The sequence below is a fragment of the Chanos chanos genome, chromosome 9, assembly GCF_902362185.1.
Source record: "Chanos chanos chromosome 9, fChaCha1.1, whole genome shotgun sequence".
Classification (NCBI taxonomy): Eukaryota; Metazoa; Chordata; class Actinopteri; order Gonorynchiformes; family Chanidae; genus Chanos; species Chanos chanos.
In genome coordinates this window covers 38,183,519-38,193,518 of record NC_044503.1, presented here as the reverse complement: position 1 = coordinate 38,193,518, position 10,000 = coordinate 38,183,519, and the positions used below count along the sequence as shown (strand labels likewise).

At 43.9% G+C, this 10,000-nt stretch overlaps 1 protein-coding gene across 3 annotated transcripts in view; it reads left to right on the top strand.

The window, feature by feature from the left end:
- The first annotated feature begins 1,336 nt into the window (after positions 1-1,336).
- arnt (aryl hydrocarbon receptor nuclear translocator) overlaps positions 1,337-10,000 on the top strand; it is a 16,894-nt gene continuing 8,230 nt past the window's right edge. For all 3 annotated transcript variants that reach the window (XM_030784704.1, XM_030784703.1, XM_030784702.1), the window contains exons 1-9: positions 1,337-1,616; positions 2,884-2,983; positions 3,633-3,671; positions 4,155-4,202; positions 5,422-5,635; positions 6,433-6,646; positions 8,687-8,789; positions 9,529-9,594; positions 9,729-9,814. In XM_030784704.1, coding sequence (XP_030640564.1) covers positions 1,589-1,616; positions 2,884-2,983; positions 3,633-3,671; positions 4,155-4,202; positions 5,422-5,635; positions 6,433-6,646; positions 8,687-8,789; positions 9,529-9,594; positions 9,729-9,814 — 898 coding nt within the window. In that variant the 5' untranslated portion in view covers positions 1,337-1,588. The remainder of the gene's footprint in view (positions 1,617-2,883; positions 2,984-3,632; positions 3,672-4,154; positions 4,203-5,421; positions 5,636-6,432; positions 6,647-8,686; positions 8,790-9,528; positions 9,595-9,728; positions 9,815-10,000) is intronic.

Below are 10,000 nucleotides of genomic sequence, written 5' to 3'. Positions count from 1 at the left end.
CTTTTGCCATGAAAGAGATGAAACGTCAGAAAGTGCTAGAAGAACCAAATGAGACCATGGAATTCTGGGATAGGCAGAAATCAAAAAAAGCCTGTCAGGTCAGATAACAATGTCACTTTAACAGTTCTTTGTCTTGTTGATTCCAGTATGAAAGAAAAAAAAAAATACACGGGTTTTATGGCTTTGATTTTCGCTGAGGGTTTTTTTTTTTAAATTTGTTTTGTTTTTTTTCCCTTCTGTCTTTAGGTTTTTATTTATGAGGCAGGGCTGTGATTGATTTCCTCTCTCTCTCTCTCATTGTTCACTCAGTCTCTTGCCTGGAGTGGAGGTTCATGAGTCCAAAAAGTGTTTTTTTTTTTTTTGTTTGTTTTGTTTTGTTTTTTTGTCGAAGTGCCTTATCTTTATTGTATGGGGAACACTCATCCTTCAGCTTTCAAACTTGACTTCTCATCCATCTCTCTCTCTCTCTCTCTCTCTCTCTCTCTCTAGCCAAATCTGTGCATTCATAACATTTTTAGTACTCCTTCAAAGTTCATTTTTCCCTCTTCTCACTATTTCTCACTCCCCCTCTCCTCTCCCATTCCATCCTTCCATGTGTTTATCTCTCTCTCTCTCTCGCTCTCTCTCTCTCTCTTTTTTTTGTTCTTTTTTGTTTACTAACCCTGACCAACCCCTTGTACCACCCCTCTCCTCCCACATCGTTCCAGAGAAACACAAACAATACCCTAATTGCAGTGTTCTTTTTTTTTTTTTTTTTAAATTTTGTTTGTTTTGTTATGATATTGTTATTAATGATGATCGTAATAAAATAATGGTTACAAATCGGGGTTCGGTTTCTTCGTGTTCTTTTCTACGTGTGGCGGGTCTCATAACACCATTCTTTCGTCACGTGAATTAATCGTTTGTCTGACTGCGATTACACTCGTTGTGCTCGCCTAAACCCACAGCAGTGTTACGTAACTGTATCCCAAATAATTTGGACAGTTGATACAAAACATATTTCTGAAAGTATTTCGGCTTCCTTGTTTCTTCAAACCTATAAACGAGTTAATCCAATTAAATTTACTATACGTGTTTGAGGAAGTATGAGCAACACAAGTGCCTTAAATCTGTTAAACCGGTACATTTGGTTAAAGTAAGACTTGTAATGTTTAATTAACTGTCCAGAAAATGGGTTAGGATAGAGTTTGGATTACAGATAGTTCACTGGACACGTCATTCGCATGTAAACCAATGGTATGCGATTCAGATTAAATGGTCCTCTTTTACTTGCGTGCAAATTTACTGGAAGCCTAAGCCGCCATTTCGGATCAAGAGTAGGGCTTTAAACTGAGGGGAAAACTAGAGTAGAGCAAAGGGAGTGAAACATTATTTTGCCGCGTAGCGTATTTTCCCGGACACTCGGTGAAGATGGCTGCGTGTTTGAGATCATGATGTTGGACTCATAGTTATTTTGCTGTAGTTTCAAGAGAGACACAATTCATTAAGGAAATATTTTTATTTATTTTTTTCCGCTAGTGCTTGCTAGCTAGCTTAAGTTGTTTTGTTTATGTCAAGCTAGCTCAAGCTAGCTGGCTAACGTTAATCTATGTCGGAACTGGCTTCTTCCAACCCAGGTAACGTACAGTGACTATAAATTTTAAATATTATACACGCTGATTTATACGAGTCTATGAAGTTAACGGTAAAATAATGCTCTTCGTGTCATTCAGGGATAACACTTCTCTAGCAAGCTGGAACGATACCGTTAGCCAGCTAAGCTACATGATAGTTTCGCAATCTAGTCAGGCAGGGTAAGTTAGCATGGGGCTTTAGCCTTCTCGATATAAGTAATCGGTTATTGTGAATAAATGCATAAGCGAGCGAAACCCGGTTTAGTCTTAACAACACAACATCGTATCACTCGCACCACGCTAACGTTCACTAAAGATATGAACATATTTAGAATCAACTGTTCAACTGTCAGGTTGGCTTTGCAATGTCAGCTGGATATGTCTCAACTGGGACAGTCCCATATAGCTGTTGGCAGTTTGTTATTCAGGCGAGGGTTAGCGAACAAGTATCTCAGAGGTTAACTTGGTCATTTTAACCTCAGTCTAACGTTCTGTTACTTCCCTGTGAAGTTATGTTATCTGAGTATATTAGGCATTGTTAGTTAGTTGGTTATTTGTCGACAAAACTCTTGGTCGGCATTGAAATGAAAGTATCGCTAGAACGAGGCCTAGAGCTCTGGCAACCTTGGAAGCTAACGAAGTAGGTTTACACCAGTGTAAACACATTTGTTTACCGACTGTTCTGTGATACATTTTAATCACTCACGTAGTGACTTGGCAGAAATTACCACTGAGATGACAGGTTAACAGTGGGTTGTATTCGTAGCCTAGGTTTTTCTGACATGTAGGAGTTTGCAAAACCGATATATGGCGCTTTGATTTGCTAGTAAGTTTGGTGGTAGGCTGTTTTATGTGCTCATCCAAGTTCTAGGGAAGTTTGGCGAAGTGTTTAATTGAATTCGGTCGTCGTGCACTGTTTCAACTTGCTTATGTGATTCGCTTTTAGCATCAGTTGTCCATCGCGGTAAAACGCAATTACAGCGTACCCAGCAAGGTTGTTACCGGAAGCTTTACATGTTGAATTGTGCAGCTGAGAATGACATTAGCTTTGTGGTGCAATGCCACAGTTCCATCCGGTTATGTATGCTATTGCAATACAATGACTTTGTATGATTCGACAGGCTGTATTTTACAGCCAACAGATTGTTATGGCTGATATAATAAAGGTGTGCTCATGCAGTCCTGAGAAATTTGTATGTGCATTGTGATGATTGTATGTGTGTGTGTGTGTGTGTGTGTGCGTGTGCGTGCGTGCGTGTGTGTGTTTTAGATCTGTCGGACGTGTCCTCTCTGGGTATGGCTAACGCGGTTGGTTCTCAGGGTACCAGCAATGCTGCTGTGCCCAAAGGCAACAGCAAAAGACGCGCACCGTGAGTACTGCAGACAGCGGCCTCTCTCTCTCTCTCTCTCTCTCTCTCACACACACTCTCTCTTTCTCTCTCTCTCTCTCTCTCTCTCTCTCATATGTATGTGCATGCTCATCTGTGTGATTCAGTACCAGCTCGACATGATAGCACTAACAGAAGCTTATAGAGCCTGTGATTGTTTGTTAATGTATCTGTGTCTGCGTACGGGGACTTTCTGTTCAGCCCAACTTTTTCCTAGTCTTTTGATTGGTTCCCGCACATTGTTTCTACCGGCTGACAGCTCACGTCACCAAAACAGAAACACGCTCATTCTGCTAAGACTGTAACAGAGAGCCGTAACAGACAAGAGCCAAATAGACAAGTATATGCTTTAAAACTGACCTAAAAGTCAGCTAATGGGGATTGTATGCGTGTGTGTGTGTGTTTTGCTGTTTAAAGAGTGGGAAAGGGCGTCCAGAAGCAGACAGTGAAGAGTTTTTAAGACATGACGCTGTGAGAGAGAGAGAGAGAGAGAGAGACAGAGTGTTTTGTAAAGCTGTTATGAGTGCTGGGCATTGACACACGCTGTTGTCTGTGGAGTTGCCGTGGTGCGAATGAATCGCCATGGTTACTGAGTGACTAACAAGCGCTCTGCTGTGTCTCTCTTCCTCAGGTCGGACTTTGATGATGATGAAGGAAACAAACTTTTCAGGTGAGTGCCAGCTCCGTCAGACATGTCAGCTCAAATAAACATGGTAACCTACCTGTACTCTGCACAATGACAATAAAGTTGAATCTAATCGAATCTAATCTAACCTGCCGATAGATGTAAACACTACAGGCGGGAGATAGAGATAAACAATATAGATGAGCCACTCAAACACCTACATCCTTTTAAATATGTATTGGTAAACATCTGCCCCCTGTTGGTGACTTTGTGAATGTGAGCCTGCATCGTATGTGCTTAATTTCTCTTTGTATAAAATATTACAGATAGTGCTCTACCCGTTTATCTCAGAGCTGCCTAAATTAATAACCATTTCTGATTATTCACGGTACTTGTTTAACAGTAGGCTGCTGTAAGTGTTTGGATTTTGATTGGGTTGCCATAGTTACTTCATTTATTTGTTCCAATTATTATGTGTTATTTCTGCATGTTAGAGGTTCATCTCTCTCTCTCTCTGTGTGTGTGAAGGTGTGATGATGACGGCACGGCTTCGAACGATAAGGAGCGCTTTGCAAGGTATGATGGGATATGACTGAGGGAAAAGTGTGAAAGATAAGAACATAGAACACTGGGTATTGTAGTCCACAGTGAGAGAGTTACTGTCCCAGGGGAAAAAAAAAAAAAAAAAAAAAGACTTTTCTCAGCGTCCTGTTGGGCTGCGCCCTTATTTAGTAAAAAAAAATGACACTGGTGTCACTGGTTTTTAAAATGTATTTGATTTGATTTGATTTCTGTTCTTCAGTAGTACACTCCTCACCTCTCACTCTGCTTTAACTAAACTCGTGTTCACTCCTTCAAGTCTTTTCCTTTGGGCACTGTTTTTTTTCTCCCCCCCCCCTCCCTCTTTTCTCCTTCTCTCCGTCTCTGTCTCAGGCGCTCTCTCTCTCTCTGCGTGGAGGCTTTGTCGCTCAGCGTTCCCTCTCCCTCACTGTCTCTCTCTCACACACTCACACTCACACACACACACACACCCCTTCCTATGGCTCTGTGATCTGGGCTCTCACCTCTCATTAAATAACATCTTTACCGCAGGGGCTGGTGTTCAATGCATCCATCTCTCTCTCTCTCTCTCTCTCGCTCTCTCTCTCTCTCTCTCTCTCGCTCTCTCTCTCTCTCTCTCTCTCTCTCGTTTTCTCTGTGCCGTCTTTGATGTTGCTGCTTGGCCTCTCCCCATCTTTGTCCTGATGCTTATGTTTATTTTTTACATGTTGAATTATGACATTATACATGCACATACACTCTCTCTCTCTCTCTCACACACACACACACACACACACACACAAACACCCCTTCCACACTCTCCATCTCTCTCTGTTCCTCTTGGCGAAAGAGTTCCTCTCTCTCTCTCATTGTCAAACGGCCACTCATCCCAAATCTTTGTTTTATCTATCCCTCACTCCTCTCTTCTCCCCCTCCCATCACCCCTCTCTTCCCTTTTCTTTGATCTATCCATTCTCTCTCTTTCTTTCCTCTTTCTGCGTTTTCTCACACCTCTCCTTCCTCATGTTCCTCTCTGCTGTACTTTTCCTCCATTGTGCTATCCCTCTCTCTCTCTTTCTCTCTTTATCTCTCTCTCTTACTCTCTATCTCTCTCTATCTCTCTCTATCTCTCTCTCTCTTTATCTCTCTCTCTCTATCTCTCTCTCTCTCTCATTCTTTCCTCCCTTTTTACCTGTCTGTCTCTGAACATCTCCCATCCTCACCTCGTGACCTTTGCCCCGACCCCTGACCTCAGGGAGAATCACAGTGAGATTGAGAGGCGACGACGGAACAAGATGACGGCCTACATCACTGAACTGTCGGAAATGGTGCCCACCTGCAGCGCGTTGGCACGGAAACCAGACAAACTGACCATCCTGCGCATGGCTGTGTCACACATGAAGTCGCTGAGAGGGACTGGTACCACAGCATCAGACGGCACATACAAACCCTCCTTCCTCACAGACCAGGTAACACACACACACTCACTCACACAGACAACACACACACAGATAAACACACACACTTATACACACTCACTCACACAGACACACACACACACACACACACACACACACATCACACACATGTACACACACTCACTCACAGACAAACACACACTTATACACACACACACACACACACACACACACACACACACAGACACACACACAGACAAACTCACACACACAGACAAACACACACACACATACACACAGACAAACACACACACTTATACACACTCACACAGACAGACAAACACACACACACACACAGACAAACACGCACGGACACACACTCACTCACAGACAAACACACACACTTATATACACACACACACACACACTCACACAGACAACACACACACGTACACACAGACAAACACACACACACATACACACTCACACAGACAGACACACACATGTACACACACACACTCTCAGACAAATACAGCCACACTCACACACGCGTGTGTACACACACACACACAAACACACACGTGTGTACAGACACACACACACTTATACACACTCACACAAACACACACACAGACAAACACACACATGTGTAGCACCCATGAGGAGTTAACAAACCCATAGTCCTCAAATCCTAACACTCACTCACTCACACACACACAGACACAGACACACACACACACACACACACACACACAACACTCAATCACACACAACACTCACTCACACACTCACTCTCCTCTCTCTCTCTCTCTCTCTCTCTCTCTCTCTCTCTCTCTCTCTCTCTGTAGGAGCTGAAGTATCTGATCCTGGAGGCAGCTGACGGCTTTCTGTTTGTGGTGTCTTGTGAGAGTGGGCGTGTGGTGTATGTGTCGGACTCCGTGACCCCCGTCCTTAACCAGGCTCAGTCTGATTGGCTGGGCTCCTCCCTCTACGACCAGGTCCACCCCGACGACGCCGACAAACTCAGGGAGCAGCTCTCCACCTCCGAGAACAACAGCACAGGTCAGAGATCAGTCTGTGTCTTTTTACTCTCCACCTCCGAGAACAACAGCACAGGTCAGAGATCAGTCTGTGTCTTTTTACTCTCCACCTCCGAGAACAACAGCACAGGTCAGAGATCAGTCTGTGTCTTTTTACTCTCCACCTCCGAGAACAACAGCACAGGTCAGAGATCAGTCTGTGTCTTTTTACTCTCCACCTCCGAGAACAACAGCACAGGTCAGAGATCAGTCTGTGTCTTTTTACTCTCCACCTCCGAGAACAACAGCACAGGTCAGAGATCAGTCTGTGTCTTTTTACTCTCCACCTCCGAGAACAACAGCACAGGTCAGAGATCAGTCTGTGTCTTTTTACTCTCCACCTCCGAGAACAACAGCACAGGTCAGAGATCAGTCTGTGTCTTTTTACTCTCCACCTCCGAGAACAACAGCACAGGTCAGAGATCAGTCTGTGTCTTTTTACTCTCCACCTCCGAGAACGACAGCACAGGTCAGAGATCAGTCTGTGTCTTTTTACTCTCCACCTCCGAGAACAACAGCACAGGTCAGAGATCAGTCTTTGTCTTTTTACTCTCCACCTCCGAGAACAACAGCACAGGTCAGAGATCAGTCTGTGTATTTTTACTCTCCACCTCCGAGAACAACAGCACAGGTCAGAGATCAGTCTGTGTCTTTTTACTCTCCACCTCCGAGAACAACAGCACAGGTCAGAGATCAGTCTGTGTCTTTTTACTCTCCACCTCCGAGAACAACAGCACAGGTCAGAGATCAGTCTGTGTCTTTTTACTCTCCACCTCCGAGAACAACAGCACAGGTCAGAGATCAGTCTGTGTCTTTTTACTCTCCACCTCCGAGAACAACAGCACAGGTCAGAGATCAGTCTGTGTCTTTTTACTCTCCACCTCCGAGAACAACAGCACAGGTCAGAGATCAGTCTGTGTCTTTTTACTCTCCACCTCCGAGAACAACAGCACAGGTCAGAGATCAGTCTGTGTCTTTTTACTCTCCACCTCCGAGAACAACAGCACAGGTCAGAGATCAGTCTGTGTCTTTTTACTCTCCACCGCCGAGAACAACAGCACAGGTCAGAGATCAGTCTGTGTCTTTTTACTCTCCACCTCCGAGAACAACAGCACAGGTCAGAGATCAGTCTGTGTCTTTTTACTCTCCACCTCCGAGAACGACAGCACAGGTCAGAGATCAGTCTTTGTCTTTTTACTCTCCACCTCCGAGAACAACAGCACAGGTCAGAGATCAGTCTTTGTCTTTTTACTCTCCACCTCCGAGAACAACAGCACAGGTCAGAGATCAGTCTTTGTCTTTTTACTCTCCACCTCCGAGAACAACAGCACAGGTCAGAGATCAGTCTGTGTATTTTTACTCTCCACCGCCGAGAACAACAGCACAGGTCAGAGATCAGTCTTTGTCTTTTTCTCTCCACCTCTGAGATCAACAGCACAGGTCAGAGATCAGTCTTTGTCTTGTTCTCTCCACTTCTGAGAACAACAGCACAGGTCAGAGATCAGTCTTTGTCTTGTTCTCTCCACCTCCGAGAACAACAGCACAGGTCAGAGATCAGTCTTTGTTTTTTTCTCTGCCCTTCCTTTTGTCTTTCTATCCCATAGCTTTTCTCGGCCCTTCCTGGCTCCAGTTCAGTTCAGTCCCATTCAGTTCTGTTCTATTCAATTCAGTTCAGTTCAGTTCAGTTCAGTTCCGAAGCCTTTATTGGTATGACTGTGATATGTACAGCTTTGCCAAAGCAGATCATTTTTATGGCCATATATTTTAAGAGCAAATTAACCAGGGGAAGGTGGTAACAGAGTATAAGGAAATAGGAAAAGTAACAAAGGAAACAATAACAAAGCAATTAGACAAAACTACAATAATAATAATAATAAAACAAAGCCAAATAGTAGATACATTATTAATGGTTAATTAATAGAAATATTATTAGTTAACTGAGTGTATACATTATTAATAGTGTAGGTGATATATATTGTGTGTATGGTGTACATATTTCTCTCTATCTGCCCCTCTCTCTCAGGGAGGATGCTGGACCTGAAGACAGGCACAGTGAAGAAAGAGGGAGCACAGTCATCTGTGAGGATGAGTATGGGAGCGCGACGCTCCTTCATCTGCCGCATGAGGTAAGAGACCTGGGCTGAGGAGAGCACACTGTGGAGGAGGGCTGTGATGTCACAATACGGACTGTCAAATAGAACACTGACGGCCAGAACTATGATGTCATAATAGAGGCTGTCAAATAGAACACTGACGGAGAGAACTATGATGTCATAATAGAGGCTGTCAAATAGAACACTGACGGCCAGAACTATGATGGCATAATAGAGGCTGTCAAATAGAACACTGACGGCCAGAACTATGATGTTACAATACGGACTGTCAAACAGAACACTGACGGCCAGAACTATGATGTCATAATAGAGGCTGTCAAATAGAACACTGACGGAGAGAACTATGATGTCATAATAGAGGCTGTCAAATAGAACACTGACGGAGAGAACTGTGATGTCATAATAGAGGCTGTCAAATAGAACACTGACGGAGAGAACTATGATGTCATAATAGAGGCTGTCAAATAGAACACTGACGGCCAGAACTATGATGTCATAATAGAGGCTGTAAAATAGAACACTGACGGAGAAAACTGTGATGTCATAATAGAAGGAGAGAACAGGGCCAAATTTACTTCAGCCTTCTGTTGATGCTGAATCCAATGAGAAGAGTGTAAATGTCGGGTGAATAGGTTGAGCTGTTTTTTTTTTTGCTCTGTGTGGCTCTAAAAATGTTTGAGGTGAGAGATTTTATGTATGTTTGTGTGTGTTTGTGTGTCCTTGTGTGTGTGTGTGTGTGTTTTCTGTTCAGGTGCGGTGTGTGTCCAGTGGAGCCTGTAACTCTAAACAGACTCAGCTACCTGAAGAACAGAAATAGGTGATGCTTACTTCTCTCTCTCTCTCTCACACACACACACACACACACACACGTGTAATGGTGTTTCTGTCATGGATTTGCTCTAAGCTAACCTGTGTGTGTGTGTGTGTGTGTGTGTGTGTGTGTGTGTGTAGGAATGGACTGGGACCACCTAAGGAAGGAGAACCACAGTACGTGGTAGTCCACTGCACTGGATACATCAAATCATGGCCTCCTGCAGGTACACACACACACACACACTCACACTCTCTTTCCCTCACACTCACACACAAACACGGTCATATGCTCACACTCTCCCATGCACTCACTTTCTCCACACACTCTTTCCGCACACACACTCTCACACGCACACACACTTTCACACACACACACATTCGTCCTTCAGAACTCTAAAGGACAGTCTAAT